Source organism: Nannobrachium achirus (genome assembly GCF_963921795.1).
Source record: "Nannobrachium achirus genome assembly, chromosome: 1".
NCBI lineage: Eukaryota > Metazoa > Chordata > Actinopteri > Myctophiformes > Myctophidae > Nannobrachium > Nannobrachium achirus.
Genome location: NC_137810.1, coordinates 62,102,074 through 62,125,996, shown reverse-complemented (window position 1 = coordinate 62,125,996; position 23,923 = coordinate 62,102,074). Strand labels below are relative to the sequence as shown.

The 23,923-nt window shown below is 43.4% G+C and overlaps 1 protein-coding gene across 1 annotated transcript in view; it reads left to right on the top strand.

The window, feature by feature from the left end:
• The window catches only part of lnx1 (ligand of numb-protein X 1), a gene marked incomplete at its 5' end in the record, with an annotated part of 102,999 nt that extends 79,346 nt beyond the window's left edge, over nt 1-23,653 (top strand). The window contains 5 exons of the mRNA XM_080723170.1: nt 1,375-1,509; nt 7,303-7,480; nt 15,198-15,453; nt 21,272-21,430; nt 22,757-23,653. Coding sequence (XP_080579296.1) covers nt 1,375-1,509; nt 7,303-7,480; nt 15,198-15,453; nt 21,272-21,430; nt 22,757-22,892 — 864 coding nt within the window. The 3' untranslated portion in view covers nt 22,893-23,653. The remainder of the gene's footprint in view (nt 1-1,374; nt 1,510-7,302; nt 7,481-15,197; nt 15,454-21,271; nt 21,431-22,756) is intronic.
• Nucleotides 23,654-23,923: the final 270 nt, after the last annotated feature.

Sequence of the window (23,923 nt, the reverse complement as noted above, 5' to 3'; positions counted from 1 at the left end):
GGATCAAGCAAACTACAAAATTGTGTTCACCCATGTTTCTTTCCTCCTACACCAGTGGTTCTCGACCATTTCAGGCCATGACCCCCCAAAAGAATCATATTTAAACTTGGGGAGCCCCCCAGCCCTGACAAGCACTTGGACTTGTAGAAGCTGAGGCAATCAATTTAGTTTGACTCGGTTCCACAGATAAACATTGGGAAAATAGCAGACGCGTTGCAAAGCGTTGTGAGCTTGAGGAACTGCTATTTTCACAATGTTTGCCTCTTTCTTATATTATTTGACTAGTTGGCTTTTTACAGTGTTGTTTGTTAATTACTTTGATGCAGTAATGGGCAGGGCAGAACCACTGCCCTACACCACAAAACATCCACGTTATTGACATGCTCCTGCACAGGTCTAATGCATTGTGAGCTTGTAGATCGGCTGTTTTCTTGTGCGCGACACCAGCGCACAATTAACCCACTGAGGCCGATTTTAAAAACCAAATCCTAAGATAAGTTTTCAGAAAATCTTCTATTTTGATTTATATTTAAAAAATTACAAAAGTCATGTTTATCTGTTTTTCTCTATAATTAAATGTTTTATGTATCCTGTATTTTCTGTATGTGTTGAGTGTTTGGGGTGATAATTCATTCCGTTTATTGCAATTTTGTCTTTGATGGATTGCACTGGAGGAAGCTATTACTTTTGTCGGTATTGTACCAACTTTGATTTGAAAGCTTCAATGGAAAATCCAATAAACAAAGTAAAAAAAAAAAAAAAAAAAGATAACAATAAAAAAGAAACGTTAAACGCTTTGAAGTTTTGTAAGGTTACTTTCGGTTGAGACTGAGGTATTTTGGAATTGTTTTAATTGGTTACCGTATTAATACATTGTTTTGATTCCGGATTTCAAAGCTGTTTACGGCAGTGGTTATCAACCTTTTCAGGCCACGACCCCCAAAATAATCATATTTTAACTGGGGACCCCCACGCTACGAGCACTAAGAGTTGAGGCATTAATTACATTTTCCATTGCGAAAATAGCAGATCTACATGCTCACAACGCCTCGCAACGCGAGGCGTTGTGAGCATGTAGATCGGCTATTTTCACAATTTCTGCCTCTAATATTTGACAATTTGGTCAATGTTTAATTTGTCATTTTAGAGGTGTTAAAAAGTTCTTAGATTGTCACTTTAGAAATGTGCAGATACCCTCTATACACTTAATCTCAATGTTGGTTTGTTTACTGTTGAGGGAGAAAACCATGTTTCACATTAAGTTAATCATCTGGGGACCCCCCCAAAATAATGTGGGGACCCCCCTGGGGGGGGGTCCCGACCCCCAGGTTGAGAACCACTGGTTTACGGTGTCTCTCTGTGTGTGTTGTCTAGGCGAGCGAGGAGGGCGTCCACTTCATCGTGGCTCGCCAGATCTGTCTGCCCACGCCGGACATCATGCAAGAGGGTCCGTGGAGCATGGACGGCCCCCCGCCCTACTCCCCCGTGGACATGGAGCTAACGCTGCTGGTGGGTATCACACGCTGCAGGGGTCTTCAACGTTTTCAGGCCAAGGACCCCTTAGTTGCGAGAGAGATGAAGCAGGGGGTCCACTTTTCATAGATTCCATATAGTTTCATTGTTTGACAGCACGATCGTCAGTGTGTTTTGGATTCGTGTCAATTTGGGATTTCAGATGTTTAACCACTTGAACCTAACCTGACTTTCGCCAGATAGTTGCAGCAGTGCGTAACGCTCTGCCTTACATCTGGGATCTCTCGGCCAGACTCTATCTAAGGGGCGGGCCATTTTTTGAATTTCTGTAGCAGGTGATTGGATGTGGCCGTTTCTATCACAGTCTGGGAGTGCCAACTCCAACCACTCATATTGGCCTGTCTGCATGACGTTGCAGACAGGCAACGTCATGCACTCAGGCAACGTCACTCTATTGGCTCAGAGCCGCTCAGAGCCCGCCCATAGCTGCCGCTGATTGGTCCGGCCCGGGACTTTACGAGTGTTATCAACGCTGGCGGACCGAGCCCAGATGGTAAAGCAATGCAAAGCAATGCTGCCACCATCTGGCGAAAGTCAGGTAACTTGAACCATCAATACTTAATAAATTTGACCTTTCAGTGTGGACTTAATCTGCTCTTTTTCCCCTTTACACCAAAGCTCTTTGCCGAAAATAGCCGATCTAGATCGGCTATTTTCGGTTAAAGTTCTCAGAATAAGGACACTATAGGGTTCAATCAAGTGGTTAACCCTCTAAGGCCCACGGTTGTAATATTACAACGTTTGTATTTTATCCAAAAAAAGGTTTAAATCATTTTATTTTAGCTCCCCCTACCACCTAAACACCACCATTGGATTCTATTGTTTAGTATTACAATGCCATTGGCCACAATATTTGCATATAAATACCCCCCACAGGGGCTGACATTCACACCCGCCACACCCGCTGAAATTCCAGAGTTTTGACGAACAACATCTCACTTTTTCATGGAAGCTATACCTCACAAAAACATAAGTAAAATGCCTGTACTATTTTTTTTGGTGATCATTAGAATGTCTAGAACATGTACATATGTCATTATTGTGAAAAATATCCCCCATATGTAAATTAGAGCATGATTTATGATTTTTGATTTATGGCTATAAAATCTTACAAAAACATTTTTTTGAAAAAAACATTACATTTTCCTCTCTCTCCCAGCCATTTACAATAGGCTTGTGCGCCTATACTGCCAGGAATTTTATTAATTTCCAAGTTAGCTTTAATCTAACCCAACAGGGATCATATTGTTGTAGAATGTAGTACTAGTACTATCCACTAGAGTGTGCCCAACGATAATCTCCTAGAGTCTGGACTAGCGAGTGGACAGCAGTAGACCCATAATGGCGGCGCCCATTGGCGGCCATTATGTCTCCCGGTCCGCCGAACGGGAGCTATAAAACACGATCCGAACGTCGTGCGCACGCCATTTACACTCGTTTTTGCTCTTGAGTGACCAATCTGTCAGTCCAGCCATTTTTTTCCGAATGAAAATCGGTCGAAATATGGTAAAGTTTGATAAGAAAAACGTCAACATTCAATGCTGTAAAAAGGCCCATTCTATGTTATGGCCGAACGACTTCCGGGTTACGTCATCGATGATGTCACTTCCTTCGAATATGTAACTTTAGACTAAAATTAAGCTAGAAAGGTCATTTATAGCTCAAAAAATGTCAAAAAAATACCAAAATGATCAGAAAATGATCCCCAAGGCGACGTTTGGCGATCTGGCTGCCTCACCCTCCTCAAAATGGCGATGGAAGGCGATTTGGCTGTGAACTAGTTAATATGACTCCTACAACACCATCTGATTTTTTTCAATTTTTTATTTCAAGTATTTCTTAATGCGGGCCTTAGAGGGTTAATATGAAAAAAGAAAAATACGAAAAAAAGTTTCTATCACACAAAGATTTGGAAGACCCCCTAGAGTAACTCTGAGGACCCAATGTTGAAGACCCTTGACATACTGGACAGACAAACTCACACACATGCACACGCACACACACACACACACACACACATGAAAATAGCTGAAGATTTATGGGGGAAAAAAAGAATTAATGTCTATATCTCGAGTTTGACTGTTTTTGCAGAAACTCTCAAATGGCAAGAAACCACTCCATCTATACTATAATTTTGCGAATGTCTGAGTGAGTGTCTGTCTGAGTGTCTGAGTGTCTGTCACAGCGTTTCTCCTCAGTGGCTGGAGCAATTGATCTGAAATCGCATCACCATTAGCATATCACACCTGACATAACTGTGAAGCCCGTTTGTCACTTTCACAAATCATATGCTGTATATTAGCATTTTTTATGGTGTACCTATATCTATTCTGCATCTAGCTTGAGGCATATCTATTCTGCATCTAGCATGAGGCAACATGTTTAACCAGCTCTGTGTGTGTGTGTGTGTGTGTGTGTGTGTGTGTGTGTGTGTGTGTGTGTGTGTGTGTGTGTGTGTGTGTGTGTGTGTGTGTGTGTGTGTGTGTGTGTTTAGGCGGGTGGGGGGGGGGTACACAGTATCTCTGTAGCCTTTAAACGAAACGGGTATTTCTTACATTGATGCTCCTACATATTATCATGCAAGCACCAGAAAGTTACTTTCCATCCCTCATATACTGTGTGCACAGTGCACACCCCATAACCCACACACTGCACATCATTTCGGAGCTCATATCTTTGAACGGGTAAGGACTAGTTCCCACTGAAAAGTTCCCACTGAAAAGCAGAATCCACCTTCAAAGGTAGATTTAAACTTTTGAGTCACAGAAGGTCATGAAAATCGCAAAAATAGCTGATCTACAAGCTCAATGTTCTGCCAATACACTGGAAATGTCTTGCTGATGGCTGGACGTGATCAGTTTTGAAATGGCACATCTGTATGCCTGTACGTGCACGCGTGCCAGTGTTGTTTTTGACAGCAAATTTTGATTTAGTTTTAGTCATAGTCTTTTGAATAAAATGTCATTTAGTTTTAGTCATAATTTAGTCTCCTGAAAAGTAATAGTTCTAGTCTAATTTTAGTCAACTAAAGCTACAGTTGATTTAGTCGACTAAAATGTATTTTGGCAGGCCTTGATGGCACCGCAATGACTGATTTTACACTTCGTTGTGTGCTGAAAATAGCAGATCTACAAGCTCACAACGCGTCGCGCTGCGACACGTTGTGAGCTTGTAGATCTGCTATTTTCAGCACGCAACACCTGAGAGCAACCAAACATAAAATTACTCTCTTCTCCACTAGTCCCTCCCTAATGTTTTAGTCTAGTTTTGTATTTTGTTGATGAAATTGTCTATATATTTAGTCTTAGTTTTAGTCGCCACAGCTTAGTTTTTGTTTAGTTTTCGTCAGTAAAAAAACAAACATTTTTCGTCATAGTTTTAGTCGACGGAATCAACACTGACGCGTGCATTCGACAGATACTGCACACAATATGGCGCGTTTTCGTGGCTCGCTATTGGCCTGGGTCTATAGCAGCCTCCAGTCTCTCTTGAGTCTATTATCCCTGAGGAAAACATGCATGCCCCCAGCCCCTACACGCACGCACGCACACACACACACACACACCCTTTGAACAGGATTTTCTCCAGCTTATTACCAGAGCAGACAATTTGCCTTGTTACATGTAATGGCATTGTATACTTCACACTCTCACCTATAGCGTAGAGCCTACACAGCCCACTCTTTTGATTTGGAGTGGTAATTGTCGTCACCTATCTTGTTGCTCATTTGCACACAGACACGTCTGAATCCATCGCCAGCCTCAAAGAAGCCGAAGACAATGCACGCGCCACACCGAGAGCCAATTACAAAGCTCCGTCTGCTCAATGGAAATCCACCGTCCGTAGCTTGCCGTCTCTGAAGGCCGTGTGCAGCAGTGGTTCTCAACCTGTGGGTGGGGACCCCCAGCTAGGGGGGTCCCCAAATTGTTTTGAGGGGTCCCCAGATGATTAACTTCATGTGCAACATTGTTTTCTCACTCAACAGTAAACAGACCGACATAAAGGTTAAGTGTATATTGAGGGTATTCGCACATTTCTAAAGTGTCAATTTAAGGACTTTTTAATACCTCTAAAATGACAAATTAAACATTGGGCAAACTGTCAAATATTAGAGGCAGAAATTGTGAAAATAGCAGATCTACATGCTCACAACGCCTCGCAGCGCGAGGCGTTGTGAGCATGTAGATCTGCTATTTTCACAATAGAATCATGTTATACAAAATGTTGTGCCTCGACTCTTAGTGCTCGTGTGGGGGGGGGGTGCCCTGTTAAAATATGATTATTTTGGGGGTCGCGGCCTGAAAAGGTTGAGAACCACTGATGTAACAGTACAACCCTGTGCTCAGTGCAGTCTGCACATGGCGCTCTAGTATACAGTATATATATTTACTCATTACGTTGTGGTGGCTCCCTTTTCTGCTTTTGTTGCATTCTGCTGGAAGGAGGCCAAGTCAGGGGAAACAGTCTCAAGTTGTACATTCTGCTCTGGCAGGGAGAATAAAACGAGGCTTTAGCTTATTATTGACATAAAAACTGTACTCTGTGTGTGTGTCTGTGTGTGCGTGCCTGCGTGCGTGCGTGCATGCGTGTGTGTGTGTGTGTGTGTCTCTGTTTCCGTTTCTCTCTCTCTCTCTCTCTCACACACACTCTGTCTCTCTGTCTCTCTCTACACACGCACGCACGCAGAGCCCGGTGCTGCAGTGCCTTGCCCATAGTCAGGCAGGCATGCAGTCAGCTGCGTGGAGCTAACGGCGCTCAGAGACAGCTATAGTTAGTACGATCATGTCCTGCGGGTCACCTCCCTAGCGGGACCAGCGCGGAGTGGGGGAAACATGTGAATGCAGAGCTATATTAGAATAGCAGCACAGACTGCGTCCCATCAACCCCAATGTGTCAGTGTGGTACTCACACCCCTCTCTCTCTCTCTCTCTCTCTCTCTCTCATTCTCTCTCTCTCCCTGACTCATCAACACACCCTCCACAGATATAATCTCACTCGCTCCGTCGTTCCTTACATTTTCAGCCCAAGATAAAGCGTGATTCGTACTTTGTCATGCGACGCTCTCGCGCGCGGCGAAAATAGACAATCTTTAAGCTCACAGCTACAAAGCGTTGCCATTACAATTTAGGCATTTAGCAGACGCTTTTAATCCAAAGCGACTTACAATAAGCAGATAATATAATAAGCAAGATAATATGTCAGTACATCAACAACAATACAATAATAGGAATATCAATCTAGAAAAACAATGTGCCATGTGATGCGTTGTGAGCGTTCATATTTTCAGAATATAAAGCGGAAAACCCTCTCCCTTCCAGATCGAACATGAACGTAAGATGCAAATCCAGACAATGTCTTGTCACCAGTGGCGTAGAGCTGTAGATAGACCTTTTCCCGCATGGGTTTTCAGATAATAAAAAAAACGAGAAATCAAAAACTTTCCAGTTTTAATGTATTTTATGTCATTTTCAATATATTAGGGGCCTTAATATATTGAAAATGAAAAAAAAAAACATATATAATATGGGCAGATATTTCTATTTAAAAAAGGAATTAATCAAAAAAGTCCTCGCCTGTAAGGGGCCCCCTTGTTGTTAAATCCTGCGTATGGGTTTTACATAACCCCAAAAAAAATCTAATTACGCCACTGCTTGTCACGCTATATTCACACAAATTCACACAAAAGCACACGTGCACACGTGCACAGTAGCATGCACATTTCCACAGAATGCTAAAATTTCTCCTTCCAATTTCCCCCGTGTCGCGCAGGACTCCTGCGCGAAGCCGGCGTGCTACGAGAAGACGGTGAACCTCACCAAGGAGCCGTACGACTCCCTGGGCATGACGGTGGCCGGGGGCATGTCCAGCCGGGGCTGGGACCTGCCCGTCTACGTCACCAACGTCGACCCCGACGGCGTGGTGGGCATGGAGGGCTCCATCCGCAAAGGTGCAGTAACCATCAGTGAAGTGCCATTGACTCCAGGGGTTTTCAAAGTGGGGTGCCGTGACGGCAGTCCAGGGGTGCCGCGAGATAATTTGATAATATTTGGAATTCATTTGGGGATCACAGGGATCTCTCTAACAGGGCATCATTAATATTGATGGCATCAGGGAACTCCATATATGGGCATAAAAGGGATTCTGTTTGTGTGACATCACACTGAAGCTAGGGCGTGATGTCAGAGCAGCCAACCTATTCTGGTGGTTCCCCTGACATCAGAGTGACGTCACATCAGAGCATGATGATATCTAGATGATGACACGTTTTTACGGTCTATGGGTTTTCTGCTGTGTACACGTCTACAAGGAGACAAGCTGAGACGTTTCTCATGGTAAACTGCGACCTTCGGTCGCAATCAGCCTTCGCTGTGCCCGAACATCATGTCATCTGTGTAATCAGTACAAACAGCCTAGCCGAAAACAACAGTTTTCCACTCCTCATCTCCTCCATTTCAATTTCGTCGGTCAACAAATGTGAACTCTCCAAAAAGTAAAAACTATTTTCTACTTGAGTCGGCCAGAGCTTGCGCTCCTCCAAACAGAACTGGAGGGCTGAAACGCGATGCTTGGCGCTGAGAAGGAGGAGCGCGCCTGGCGCGTCTTCAGCGCAGAAATGCACGGCGGCTCAAGAAGCTCTTTCTGTGGACACAGCACCTTAACAGTGCTGTCGGCAACGGCGGTTTCATTTGGCGAACGTAATGAATGAATGGGTGATGAATCCTTGATGGGTGATGAAGGGTGATGAATCTGTCTTTGTGTAAAACAGACGGTGTGATTCAGACTCCTGGTGTCGTTGTGGAGCAGGGACGTGCAGAAAATGTTAGAGAGGCAGGGCTAAAATCTCTAAAAGGGCCTTTTGGTGGAAATATCAAAAATAGCAGACCTCCAAGCTCACAACGCGTCGCAGAGTGACTTTTTTCGGTGTGTGATACCACACCACGCATGATCAAGTCAATACTGGAGATGTGGCGTAACGGCATGGATTTCTACACAGAGAGGGCAATTCTTTCAACATAAGATGCTGCATTCAAGTTCAGTAGAGTTTGGACATGGCAATGTTCTTGAATACCGCCTTCATTTATGGAATGGAAAGGGAGGCATTTGTATTTCTTTCACCATGGTAAAAACTGCATTCATGATCTGGAGAGGGCACTTTTTACAGATGGATAAAAGGGCAGGGGCTCGAGCCCCCTTTGATGACTATGTGTGCACGTGCCTGTTGTGGACTCTGTGGAGGTTGTTCATGGTGCATCAGTGTGGGTGGGGCGTGGTGGGTTGGCGTGCCACGGTTCAACGGCGGGCGAATCGACTCCCACGAGCAGACATTAACATTGCAGCGCTCTGAGACTGATAAGGCGCGTTGCAGAGGGGGAGGAGAAGTCGGGCGGCACTTTGTTGTTTTGCTATATAAGAAATCAGTCATCTCTGAAATGGGACAAAGTACAGCGAACCACGCTCTTAAATCGACTGGATATAATAGGAGCAGCGCTGATATTGTTGCTGCTAAGCTATGCATGGAGGTGTGCGTGTGTGTGTGTGTGTGTGTGTGTGTGTGTGTGTGTGTGTGTGTGTGTGTGTGTGTGTGTGTGTGTGTGTGTGTGTGTGTGTGTGTGTGTGTGTGTGTGTGCGTCCGTGCGCGCGCGCGTGCGTATATATTGTGAGGGCCAAATGTTCCCAGTCCCCACAAGCATATGGGCGAAGAATACATAAAAAAGTATTTTGAAATAGTGGGCCAAACAATTTATCACAGTATAGCCTACACATAATATTGGTCTGATATATGTATTTGAGATATGTATTTAGCATTTGGCTGTTTTAGATTTTATTGAGGCATTTTATTTATTATTATTTATTTTATTATCACTCGAGTTTGATTCCATAGTTGTTTTGGTCGTTCATTGACTTGTTTTTTAATCTAGAACCTTTGGTTTATAAACCCATGACCTTATTTATTTTGCCACGCTGGCATGGAAGATGCAAGTGAGATCGAAGTATATAAACTTGTAGAATTTAGATGGACAGTGGAAATGAGAAAATGTGCCTAATGGTGGACCTTGGGCGTACAAACCAGCGCACGTCCCACAGAAGCAATTGTAATCCGATGGTGATATTGAAACCCAAACCTTCGGTTTTCACACCACTGACGCAGCTCTCATGCCACAGAGACATGGAAGATATTAGTGATACCGGTAACTACCAGGGGCGGCAGTGGCTCAGGGGTAGAGCAGCTGCTTTGGAAACGGAAGGTTCCCAGTTCGATCCCAGGCTCCCCCAGAGTTAGTGTCAAAGAGTCCTTGAGCAAGAATCTGAACCCCTAGTTGCTCCCGGTGAGCAGGTTGGTGCCTTGCATGGTTTTCCTCTGCCATCGGAGTATGAATGCGTGTGTGAATGGGTAATGCACAATCTCTGTAAAGCGCCTTGGATAATGGCACTATATAAATGCACCATTTATCATTTAACAAAATAATTGAGTTCAGTGAAGTTTTTCCAAGAACACGTATCGAAACCAAGAACCTTCTGCTTTCAAATCACAGACTTATTATTATATATTCTGAGTGCTATAGAGACTATACTGTAGATCAGTGTTTCTCAAATGGGGGTACGTGTACCCCTAGGGGTACGTGGAGGTACTGCAGGGGGTACTCAAGATAATGCCCCCCAAAAAGAAAAATAGAATCATCATACTATTATTCATAGTTAAATAATTAACTACAATTGAATTAGAAGGAGAAACAACATTTACTGTTATGTTTAATGATGACACTTGGAGAGACTTGTTGTGAGCCTGATACAGTAGTTGCCAACCCAAATTACATGGTACCCGGCAACTGGTATGTGTTTGAATGTTGTTTGAATGTAAATTATTGACATGAAAACTGGACTGAAATGTTATGGCCACAGTGTTGTGGCCAACTCTCACTCCCTTTTTTATGTAAAAAAACAATACCTCTAGTATTGTTGGTTTTAATTGCAGTTGGGAAAATATTGTTGTCGGGTAAAGGGGTACTTGGATTCAAAAATCAGCGAAAGGGGGTACTCAAGCCAAAAAAGATTGAGAACCACTGCTGTAGATAATACTGGTGACAAGGAAATACTTAAGAGCATATGATTACATAACCTAAATAATAACATAACTAGAGCGGTGCCCGTTGGGCACTTGCCTACTCGAGAACGACACAAGTGGTAAATGAGAGACCCACTCAGTTATGCAATACCCGTTGTAACCATCTGTCTGTGTCCCTTTCTGTGTCTGGCAAGCCCAAATTTGGAGTCAAGGCAGTCTATGACGTCATATATGGGGATTTGCAAGTTTATCTACAGTAGTTATCTCCAAATTTGGGCACTGTTTCAGTCCGATCCAAGCCGGACATGGGCTGTTACCATGGCGGCTGTTACCATGGGAGCGACGCCATACGGGCATATCAGACAGACGTCAGACAGACATTCGGTGGATTAATAGTTAGATAACCATTAGCCTAAAACAATGTAAGCTTGTATTTCTTTCCAAAATGGCATTCATAAAATGTACTTTCTGAAATGTTGAAGTCTTTACAAGTATAGTAAAGTGTGTGTGTGTGCGTGTGTGCGCGTGTGTGTGATGTGTTGAATGTTTGAGGGAGCTCTCAGCTCTGCACATCAAAGGACAGCGGTGCAGTCTAAATACTGCCAGCCTGCTGGTCCGGGGTTTCTATACCCCAGACCGGTGCAACGCCCTCCGAATGACTCTGGTCTGGTTAGGAGAGCAAAGACAACGTTAAACTTATGGCATCATACTCCGTCGCAGCAGCATAGCGTGAGCTCATCTCAGTGTGTTTGTGCTGTGCATGGCTGGAGGTGTGTGTCAGCGTATTGTTATGGGATATAGCAACAGCTGTCTCTGTACAGTTCTCTGTGTGTGCAGGTGAGGATGATTTTGTATGCCGTCGCCATCGGGCAGGAACCTTGCATCTCTCTATGCCTTTATTTTAGATTGCACAGATTAAACAAAAATGATAAGACACTCCAAAATTAAACCCAAATCCAATCAAATCAAAATCAATTAAACAGAAATGTACAGGGGTTCACATTTATACACTTTATTTTATTTTTCCTTAAAGCTATACTGTGTAAGATTCTCAACTAGTGGTCAGTAGCCATATAGCAAACCGCGGTCGCGTTCGCGTCTTTCGCCCGTTTTTCGTACCTTCACACCCCCGCGTCTGCCTCCACAACGCCGAGAGCTATCTTTAGAGGGGTCCCTGGTTCCTGTGCGTTCAGGCATTCCGGAGAAACGGACTATTTCACCCTGCCTGGTAGGCGAGAATTACCTTTTGAGTAAAGAGACACACGGGCGACTACAAATATGGCGACCCCACTTCAAGATGCGCTGCATTGGCCGGTAGTGTACCATGTGTGCATGATCGGCGATGTGATTGGGCAACGTATACACAACGTATACAGATGATGCAGATTACGTAATCATGGCGCGAAATTCTCCCCCCCTCACGGCTCATAGAAAACATATAAAGAGAAGGCTTCAGAAGCTGAAAATAACGGAGTGGGTGTTCTAAAACTTTAGCGATTTAACAGTTAGGACAATTTTAAGATTTGTTTTATAAAAAAAGTTACATAGTAAAACTTTAAATCTCTCCTTTTTTGAACTTATACAATAACCATATTTTTCCCATCTTTTATTAAAGAGTTCTTCCTTTATTTTCAACTTAAATGTTAATTGTTCCATTTCCTGAATTTTGTCCAAGATTATCCTCCAGTAGTCCGGGATATATCGTCCTTGAGCCAGTTCCTGGTATTTGCCTTTTTCGCAGCAACCAGGAGGATCTTAGTCAGATATTTGTCCCTCACCTGAACAGACTCCTCCATGTGACCCATGTATAGTACCAGACATGAATGAGGGATTTCATATCCCAACACCTCACATATAACCGAGTGTATAACATCCCAGGAAGGCTGCCGCTGGACCTTCTTAAAACTCCAAAATATGTGGGAATGATTGGGGTCATTTTGGCCACATGCATCTCCGTATTTCTATTTTGTATGTTTTTGCTAAACATTATTTCCCTACATTGTGGTATGATGGACAGCGTTGAGCAAAAGTATTGAAACTATCTGATCCACAAGCTCACAAATAAGAAGCTGCTTTGGAGAATATCTATTCTCCTACTATTCTGAACCTGCTGCTTGTTCTAATAGCCAGACAACCCGGAATTGAGCTAAGCTAGGATAAACTCATCGTTCAACAAACCTTCAAACTGTAAGCGGAGACACGAAAACAACCACCCAGGAATCTGTTACTCTTGGTAAAATAGGAAAAAATAGGAAAATATCCCAAACAACCGAACTACCGTATGCCTGAACTAAGTTTATTTCTTCACGTTGAGACGATCAGATGACAGACGCGTCAAAGAACAGTTTTCTCTGAATAAATAAACGAGGCCCCAGGTGTCCGTCGATACCGCGGCCACAGTGATCTGTCAGAACTCTGCTGTTGTGTGCTTTCGCCGGGCGTCACCTTGATCAGAGCGGGCCCTCTAATGTGCAGGTGGCCCTTTTGTGACTGTCACCAGAGCCGGTCGTTGAATATGCAACAGGCGAACGATGACAAGACCTTTTTGTCCTGTGAGGTTCTTGCACAAAGGGCGTTGCCCGGGCAACGCTCCACTGAGCCAAGGTGTGATGGGCGGTCCTCTTTACACCCCCCCCCCCCCCCCCCCTTGCCAGTGGTTTAAACTAAGTAATGTACATTTATTTTTGTAATTTTGAGGTATTTGTATTTCCAGTTTCCAATACTTCTACTCCACTACATCTCGGATCCAAACGTTGTACTTTTACTCCACAACATTTATTCAAAAACTTTAGTTACTTTGTAGATCTTGATTATTATTACAAAACATACCTTAACCACTTCAGCCCTATATACATTTTGGCCTTTTGAAAATAGCTGATCTACATGCTCACAATGCTATTTACAGTACATGCATTTGAAAACCTGAAATGGGACATTCTGCATCATGAGGACTTTTACTTTTGGTACTTTAATTACATTTTGACCGGTAACAGAGCTATAGAATACCAGAAGACTCGCCGGAAAACACACTCGCCTTGGACGTCTATCCGGCGGAGCGGTAGAATGGTCTCTCCCTGGTATTCCTAGATGTAACCTAAGTAAACTATGCCTAAACGGTTAAACCTAACCTTATTCCTATCCTAACCTTAAAGGACAACTCCTCCCTAAATCACTTCTAGGCTCATTTTCCTACTTATATTGATCCAAAAGGACTGTCCATGGGGTTTATTAGGCAGAAATGCCCCTGTTGTCCAGTTTCCCCAGCAGAACCCAGCATCTCTCATAGCATAGAGTGGAGCCTATAAGCCTATCGCTTTTACACTATTTGTTGTGGTCAAAAGTGTTTTTATTTTTCATGAATGTGGTACTAGTTGTCATTACAAACACATCCATGACATCGTTGTCCCACACAAGCCATCATACTCTGCTAAATAGATGTTATGCTTTTATGTGTTTTACAAGTCCGGGAAAAGATGCCCTGTGATTGGCCAGTGCAGTCACTTTGATTGGCACTTGCTCACCCCAAAACATTATTTATGAGATTGTGGTGGCTTGTGTGGGACAACCAAGGCATATGGATGTGTTTGTAATGACAACTAGTAACACATTCATGAAAAAGAAAATCACTTTTGAACAACAAATACTGTAAAAGCGACAGGCTTATAGGCTCCACTCTATGCTATGAGAGCTGCTGCATTCTGCTGGGGAAACTGGACAACAGGGGCATTTCTGTCTATTAGACCCCATGTACAGTCTTTTGGGATCAATATAATGGAAATTAGCCTAGAAGTCATTTAGGGCGGAGTTGTCCTTTAACCTCAGTGAAACGGTACCAAAACCTAACCCTATTCCTAACCTTAAAGCCATACTGTGTAAGTTGCCCAACTAGTGGTCATTAGCCCTATAGCAAACCGCGGTCGCGTCCGCGTCTTTCGTCCGTTTTTCGTACCTTCAGACCCCCGCGTCTGCCTCCACCTCGCTGAGATCTATCTTTTAAGGGGTCCCTTGTTCCTGTGCGTTCAGTAATTCCAGAGATAAGGACTCCTTCACCCTGCCTGGTAGGCGAAATTACCTAGAGAAGGGATGGTACAAACGGGCGACAACAAATATGGCTGCCATAGCGAGTATTAGCGACCCCACTTCAAGATGCGCTGTGATTGGCCGGCAGTTGTATAACCCTCGCTGTGATTGGCCGGTAGTGTGATGACGCAATTTTGGCGCGAGATCCGGTCCACGGCAAGGATCTCAGTTTACATATAGAGAAGGCTTTACAGGCTGAAATTCACGGCGCGGATCTTCTAAAACTTTTGTGATTTAATAGTTAGGAGAATTTTAAGATTTGTTTTATAAAAAAAGTTACATAGTACAACTTTAAGCTCTGTAAAGCTATGCTTAACCCTAATGTTATATCTAACCTTATATCCTCAGTAAAACAAATAAAAGAATACTAGGACCGTTCCAGCAAGCGGTCAGGGTGAGGTCGGCGGGAGAAAATCTAGGCAAGAAGGTTTTCCCGGCGAGTAGACCGGTTACCTTTCTATATTGCAATATTGATACTTTTTACTCAAACAAGACTTGTTCCACCTCTGCCCCCTTGCAGGTGACATCCTTCTGAACGTCAACGGCGTGGACCTGACGGGGGTGACGCGGAGCGAGGCGGTGTCCAACCTGAAGAACACCTCGTCCCCCGTGGTGCTCAAGGTGCTGGAGATGCGCCCGCCGGACGAGTGCCAGCCCGAGTGCACGCTGCCCCCCTGCCTGGCCCCCTCGCCCACCGACAGCGCCACGAGCCCCCCGTCGCCCCCCCTCAACGACGACTACTCCCCGCTGTGGGTGTCCTGGCTGCAGGTGCCCAGGTGAGAGCCCTAACTTTGTAAATACCAATGTTTAATTTGTCACTTTAGAGGTGTTAAAAAATCTTTTTGGAAAAAAAAATGTTTTTCTTCAAAAACGGCCGTCGATGACGTCAGCGACGGCAGCAAATCTGGACAGCCTGTTTTGAGAACCTGTGGGATGCTTTTAACCTCCGCCTTCCCAAAACCAGAGAAAGACACAACGGTCAGAAATGGGATATTCCACTTTCAACAGGGAAACACCTTATGGGCTTTTCTCCACACACACACACCCATTGTAACTTCAACCTCCATTTTAACCATGATAGATTCATTAAAAACACCCATTATTTGTTCTGGTGACTCATACTACCCTCCTAATACGTGAGAAGGCTGTGTTTTTACGATAATCTTTTTCTTTTATTTTTAATAATTACAAAAAATAATACAAAATACAAAAAATAATTATTAAAAATAATTTGGGGACCCCAAGGTTGAGAACCATGTGTTCTAAACGTTAGAAAAACATATATAAAACTGTGTTCCTCCTTTAGTTAGGTGTTTGTAGGTACTTGCATGTATCTGAAACTCATCCTCTGCATTCACCTATCCTATCTATTAAGATGCCATGAATACAGTGCCCAGGGTGCAGTTAGGGCTCAAGTGGCTTCCTCGGGGACACCAAACTGGTGACCTTCCCATTTCCCAGACGGCCTCCCTGGCCACTTATTCTTTACTCTGCCACGTCGTTCTCGTCTCTTTAAGTCCGGCATAATTTCCTTCCCCTTTCCCTAGTTTATGACCCCTGCCAGCCAGCACCAGCTGAAACCCTGACAGGGCCAGCTGGCCACAGCGGAAGAGACAGAATACTAATTATCTGCTGAGAAGCAAAGTTTCCGACTCCCGATATTCAGCACTATTGCGTAGTGTCACTGTCGGGCAGAAACCTCGTATCTCCTAAGTTTCAAATTTGTACGTTTTTTTCGCGATGTAAAGCCCCGCTTCATCATACAAGGCCTGTCGCACGGGTAGTGAAAAGGTGCGAGGCGTTATGTGCTTGTAGATCGGCTGTTTTCACTAGTTTAAATAATTTTTTTTAAATGATAAATGCAAAACCAGTGTTGGGGAAGTTAAAGTTACCTGTAACTGAGTTACGTAACTAAATTACATTTTGCTGTAACTTGCTGGTAACTGAGTTACATTCATATTTCTGTAACTCGTCAAGTAACTGAGATATTTTTTGGGTCATTTTTGCTAATTTTGGCTGGAAGTTACAAGCGAAGTTATCATTTTACATTTAAGTTTTGTTAAGATTGACAATCAAATGTCCTCAACAGATCATCATTTTCTTATTTTTTTAACTTTATTTTAGGATCACAGATGTTTACCAAAGAAAATGTAAATCTTTTTGAAATAAAACTATTAAATTAGTTAATAAAAATATTTCTGCTGGCATGTGACTTTTTTGTAGGATATTATATTTTGTTTCATGTACACCAAATCTCAATTTAACGCTGAAAAAAAAACTAACCAAGTTACTCAAGTTACTTTTTCTATGTAACTTGAAACTTTATAAGTTACATTTCTCCAGGGGTATAACTTTAACTTGATCAAGTTACTGCCATGGTGAGTTACTTGTAACTGTACAAGTTACGCTTTCAAAGTAACTTCCCCAACACAAAACAAAGAGTTTTTGGACATACAAGGTTTCCACCGACGACGGCGATAGATGGAGGTGCAAAGAGTGAATTGCCTTCGGTCGTCTCTCTTCCCTGTTTCACGTTTTTCTCAGGGAGAGCTTCTCCCTGAGCTTTTTCAGGCTTGTCAGCCTGAAATACTGACTGTTCCACATAGTTAGTGTCCTCCTCCCCTCGTTCCCCCACCCCCTCCTGCTCTTTTAAGCAGCTTAGACTAGGAGTGTGCCAACTTTAAAGGGATTAAAACACTGCACAACTTCCCCATTTCCCATCTCTATTACACCTATTCTCTCTCTCTCTCTCCTTCCTCGATCCGATCCTCTCTTGATCTTGTGTGGTGGTTTTAGTTCGCCTGGCAAATCACAGTTAACTAAAACCAGTAAGACTCCCTAAATGGGGAGATAAGCGACCGTCGGGTCGCATACACAAACTTTAGAAGAATGGTAGCCAGTCAGGAGGGAATATGGGAAATGGGACAGATCCATGTTGATGACATGACTTTAGAGATACTGTGTAGTGTGTACCGCTTTGCGTGATTTTAGGGCAACATCTGTAGGAGCAGTGTCCAAAAATGTGTTTTGCGCACATTATTGTTAACCGAAACCAATGTTTAAAAAAAGAAGAAAAAACAGATGAAAACGAATGTATGCAAAACGGGGACTGTCCATAAGTCCGACGTCTCAATAGTCCGACTTAGTGTTTAAGGTTTGGGTTAGGTTTAGGCATAGTTTTACATTAGGGGTAGGGTTAAGGTTAGTTTTAGGTCGTCGGACCAACATGAGGTCGAACTATTGCCATGTTACCTGCAAAACGAACTGAAATGAACCAACGCAAAATAGAATTGCGTGTGCAGCCAGAGGACATGCCCAAAATAGGGACACCAGGGTTAATGTGCTTTGTTGGCGGGTTGAGGTTCAGAACTTCGCAGTCTTTATATAAAGCTCACCATGTGCAGTTGGAGGTTGGAGGTACAGTAGCAAAGCAGTGGTTCGCAACTTTTTCAGGCCACAACCCCCAAAATAATCATATTTGAACTGGGGATGCCAATTGAGGCAGTACATTTTGTATAACACGATTCTATTGTGAAAATAGCCGATCTACATGCTCACAACGCCTCGCAACGCGAGGCGTTGTGAGGATGTAGATCGGCTATTTTCACAATTTCTGCCTCTAATATTTGACAGTTTGGCTAATGTTTAATTTCCCATTTTAGATGTATTAAAAGGTCCTTAAATTTTCACTTTAGAAATGTTCATATACCGTTGAGTGAGAAATCCATGTTGCACATTAAGTTAATCATCTGGGGACCCCCCAAAATAATTTGGGGACCCCCCAGGCTGTCCCGGCCCACATGTTGAGAACCACTGTAGCAAAGGAAATCTTCCGCCACCCCCCCTTTTGCCCCGCTACACACCACTTCTGCAAGTTCTGCTCATGAAGAGCGTTAAAAAAGGCAAAAAGGCGGAAATTTTCGCCTTACTGGCAAATCGATTGGGAGTGAAAAGCGAGTGTTGAGTCACTGACAGGGCTTCAGCGCGGACCGACAACACGCCTAACAGGATTGGAAAAAGATTTTCCACTTTCACTTTCATTTTCACTTACCCCTTGGGTTCTGTGTGCCAGACTAATGGACCCCTCCATTCTCATAGGTTTCTAAAATCTGAGCGCAGTGGTGTAAAGTAACCAAGTACGTTCACTTAAGTACAGTACTTAAAAGTATGATTTTGAGATATTATTTGTACTTTACATGAGTATTTCTAATTTCCAATACTGCTACTTCTACTCCACTACATATCGGATCCAAATATTGTACTTTTACTCCAATACAAACTTTAGTTACTAGTTACTTTGCAGATATAAATTATAATATTATAAAACATACATAAACCACTATTTAGACGTATTTTATACCATGGCTAGTTGAAAATAGGCGATCTACAAGCTCACACACATTGTGAGCTTGTACATCTGCTACTATCAGACATTTTGCACTTTTAATTTTGGTACTTTAACAATATTTTGATGCCAACACTTTCATGCTTTTACGTTTAGGTACATTTTGAATTCCAGACTTTTACTTGTATTTATATTGCAGTATTGATACTTTTACTTAAGTAAAAGTGAGTACTTTTTCTAACACCAGCTGAGTGTGACCTGGGGGAAAAAGTAACCTCTCTCTGGGTTCTGGCTAAAGAGTAGCCCCATATCCCAAAGTTGCATACTGTTGTGCTCCGAGATGAGGTCCTACAAGGGTTGTGTTAAGGGTTGTGTTAGTAGTTTTGAGTATTTTGCTTGTGTTTGACATGATGGTGAGATCCTTGTTGCACTAGCATTGACTGTTATGGTCACTTTGATTTGGGCACTGTATTATATTGATAGTTGTGCTTATGGACACTTTTTGTATATTATTCGTTCCCTTTCTTGTTGTACCTTGCTCTTTACTGTACTCTATCTTTTTCATACTTCTCTGTAACTTTGTAAATAACCTTATACTGCTGTGCCGCCTCTGGGCAACTGATTTTCCCCCTTGGGATAATAAAGGTATCTATCTATCTATCTATCTATCTATCTATCTATCTATCTATCTCTCTCTCTCTCTCTCTCTCTCTCTCTCTCTCTCTCTCTCTCTCTCTCTCTCTCTCTCTCTCTCTCTCTCTCTCTCTCTCTCTCTCTCTCTCTCTCTCACCGGACTGGAGTAGAATGCGTCCATGCCGAGGTAGATCACCCTTTTCCCGAAATTGTATCCAAACAAGTAAAGGTAGTTCCACGCTCCCAGAGCATGATTTTTCCATCCCACGGTACATAAAACATGCACTACGGCATGAAACAACCGCTTAAATCACTATCGTTTTGTCAGCCAGTGTAATGTTTTCCCATTCAACCGGAACTACCCCGGAGGCAGTTGCCAGTACTGCTCCCTATTCTGCTACAATGGGAAAGGAGTCCCCCCCGGGGACCTTTCCGGATTTAATGAGACTAAATAAGCGATTTAAACCGTTTTCCCAACGCCGTAGTGCATGTTTTATGTACCGCCGGATGGAAAATCATACTCTGGGAGGGTGGAACTACCTTTATTTTTTGGATACAATTTCAGGGAAAAGGGTGATCTACCTCGGCGTGGAGGCATTCTACCGAGGCCAGGACCTCATCTCGGTGCACAACAGTATGCAGCGGAGGGTGAGGTTATATATGGGGCTAGCTAAAGAGGAGCAACAAGGGGAATAGGAGTCAGCAGTCTAGCTAGCAGTCTCTAGTACTACGGCCGCAACATTACAAGTAAAATGATCGTCCCCATTATGTTGCTGAATATTGCGCTTATCAGTGTCACATCTTTTGTCAAATGGTGATGTAATGGCCTCTGTGATTTTATCGTTCCTCTGTGAGCCTGATGGATGGAGGGGGGGGGGGGGGGGGGGCATGGGCTTTTACAACGTTCGGGTTATTAATGCTTGTGTTAGGGTGATGAGACAAGAGTAAGCTGCAACGGCTGACCAAATAAAATGTTCAGATTAAGTTTAATGGACCTAATGTAAAGAAATGTCCTTTCACTTTCACAGTTTGCTTTCGATTCACAATGCTATCTAGTACAGCCCTATTTAGTACTATACTGTATTGCAGTGGTTCTCAACCTGTGGGTCGAGAACCAGGGGGGTCCCTAAATTATTTTGGGGGTGGAGTCCCCAGATGATTAACTTAATCTCAACAGTAAACAAACCAACATAATGTTTAATCGTATAGAGGGTATCTGCACATTTCTAAAGTGACAATTTGTGGACTTTTTAATACTTCTAAAATGTCAAATTAAACATTGGCGAAATTGTCAAATATTAGAAGCAGAAATTGTGAAAATAGACGCGCGAGGCGTTGTGAGCATGTAGATCTGCTATTTTCACAATAGAACCGTGTTATACAACATGTAATGCCTCAATGCTCGTCAGGGTGGTGGGGCCCCAGTTAAAATATGATTATTTTGGGGGATGCGGCCTGAAAAGGTTGAGAACCACTGCTGTATTGTATGTGAAGACGGAACACATTACTTTGAAGCATGTGGCTGCAGTGTTTATTGTTCACCTTCCCCTCTGGCTCTCAGAGAGGCACCTGTACTTTCGTATATAAACACTGTACATCTCTTCTGGCCCTCACAGGCACCTGTACTGCTGTAAATACATCGTGTTGAGGCGGAGCACGTCGGGCAGCCTGGGCTTCAGCATCGTGGGCGGCCAGGAGGAGGTCAACTGCAACCAGTCCTTCTTCATCCGCTCCATCGTGGAGGGTACGCCGGCCTACAACGACGGCAGGATACGGTACGCGCCTACGCGTGCACGCACGCCAACGGCAGCCATTTGCCTGTGCACATACTGTAACAGACTTATTCACAACTCTTTTTGTCATATACGTCCAGTTTAAAGGGCATTCAGTGTGTAGCATAGTCGAAGTTGAAGGATTAATGTTGGTGAAGTTATGGACCCTATTCACATCCCGCCCACTCAGCAACTTCCTGGTGCTGACGTCACGCTTTGAAGGGGAAACCCTTCTAAAAGCCCATAGAGTTAACACAGAAATCGCAAATGTAATGCAATTTCCGAATAGTAAAGTATAAAATAAGGCTAGCATGATCAAGAACACAAGATAGTAAAAGGCACAAAGCATTATAATTTACTTTACCGTTCGAAATAATGATTTGTTGGCTTTTTTTTTGTTCAAAATGAACCACCTTAGATGCCAATTTTAGCCAATCAGGATGGAAATTGAAAAATCGGACAGATCCGTGTTGATCACATGACTACTGTATATGAGATAATGTGGAATGATTTGCGTGATTTTTGAACAAAATCTGTGGGAGTAATAGGCCTAATGGCCTATATACTTTATATATATGCATGCATGAAGTGAGTGGCAAAGTGAGTTTAACGTCTTTTAATGCAATCAGATAGGACTTTTCTGTTTGGATATATGTGCTGTCAAGGCCAGAAAGTAGTTTTTGCCACTCAGTAGGCGTTCCCGCTTAACTTCCGGGTATGATGATGATGGACACAGACCCACAGCAGGGGCATCAATTGGGTATGGCAGGGGTATGCAGCAGCCATACCCTGGGTCCAGGGGGGAAAATAAAAGTTACTTTTAAATATAAATCCATGAATGTCTCTTTGTCTATCTGTTCTGGTTATTATGTTGTTAAATTACAGTAAAATAACTACAAATGCAAAATTGTACAAAATGGTCACTTGACAAAATGGTATATCCCAGGTCAGCTGCACAGGTGCAATTCATTATTGTGTCACATTTACTAACATGCCAATTTTAGCTGCACTTGAACAACCATTCCAGGCTGCCATATCCAGCCCAAGAAACCGTAGAAACGGGGGAAAAATTTAATGTGTTTCTTAAAATAAATGTACTGAATCATGCCTGTTGCTAAGGTATGGCAACATGACTGGTGTCAACACCAGTTTTTCTGAACTGACACCACTGACCCACAGTATCCAGGATATATGTAGATGTTATAAATTATAATTAAAAAAATGTGGGCATTTACTGGAGGTGAATGTAAATGTGTGTGGTGTTGTGCAAGTGTGGGGACATCTTGCTGGAGGTGAAAGTAAACGTTCTGTGTCGTTGTTGTGGTGCAGGTGTGGGGACATCTTGCTGGAGGTGAACGGGACCAGCACGTGGGGGATGACCCACACGGCCCTGGTGCGCCTGCTCAAAGAGCTGCGAGGGCGCATCACGCTGACCATCGTGTCGTGGCCGGGAAGCCTGCTGTAGCCCTGCTTCCACCGCCGCCGCTTTCAACAGCAACTTACCGCACCGACCAGTGGAATGTGGAAGGGCATGGACCGACCGAAGCTTTGGACTTATAGGCCGACCGCGCCCCGAGGGCCGGCCGGCTGCGTAAGGGGGAGGAGGGGCTTTTACGGAAAGAAATCTGACTCCCGACATGGACAGCCGACGGACTTTTGTTGCCGCGGGAGTTTCAGACACGGGGAACCTCTCAGTTCGACCGAAACTGGTTGAAAAAACAACCCCCACTCCCTCCCCACCCCGAGGAACGCTGGAAGAAACCTGGACACCACCTGGACCTGAGCCCCCCCCCCCCCCACTGGGATGTGTTGGCAGCTTTCCTGATTGGACGCGAGGGCTGTTAATCTGACACAGCAACCAATGAGTGGAAGGGAATTGGGAGGGGGCTGGATGAAGGACTACACAGGGACTAGACAAAAATGAGTTGCCAATTCCAGTAGTTATACGTTTAGGGTATGCATTATGTTGGACTCACATTTCTTTATTCTTAAATGTTGGGTGTCTAAAAAAAAAAGAAAAAAAACAAGAAAAAGAAAATACTGATCCAAGCACTTGTTGATATGTTTCGTTTATTTGTTTGACTGTTTATTGGCCTTTGAAATTCCAGGCCGCGTTCTGTTTGTATATCGACAGTGGTTGTCATCTTTTCATGCATTTGGGGACGCGATCGCTGAGTAGTCGTCTGTCGTTGATTTGTTTTTTCAGAAGCTGTCGCTAAATTTATCAAACACTGGCAAAAAAAAGAAAGAAAAAAAAAGAAAAAAGGGGTTAATGTGTTAAAAAAAAAAAATCTATAAATAATATTTAAGGTGACATCGTTGGAGGCCTTAACTAATTTTCCTACTTTTGAGAAGAAAAAAAGTTAAAAAAAAAGAACAAAACAACCTGACTTGGTTTCTGTGTGTTTCAGTGGATGCGTCTGGGGATAAACGTCCCCCTGATCTTACTGCGGTTGTGTCTCTCACGCTTGGGCCTGTGTAGTATATCTGATGGTA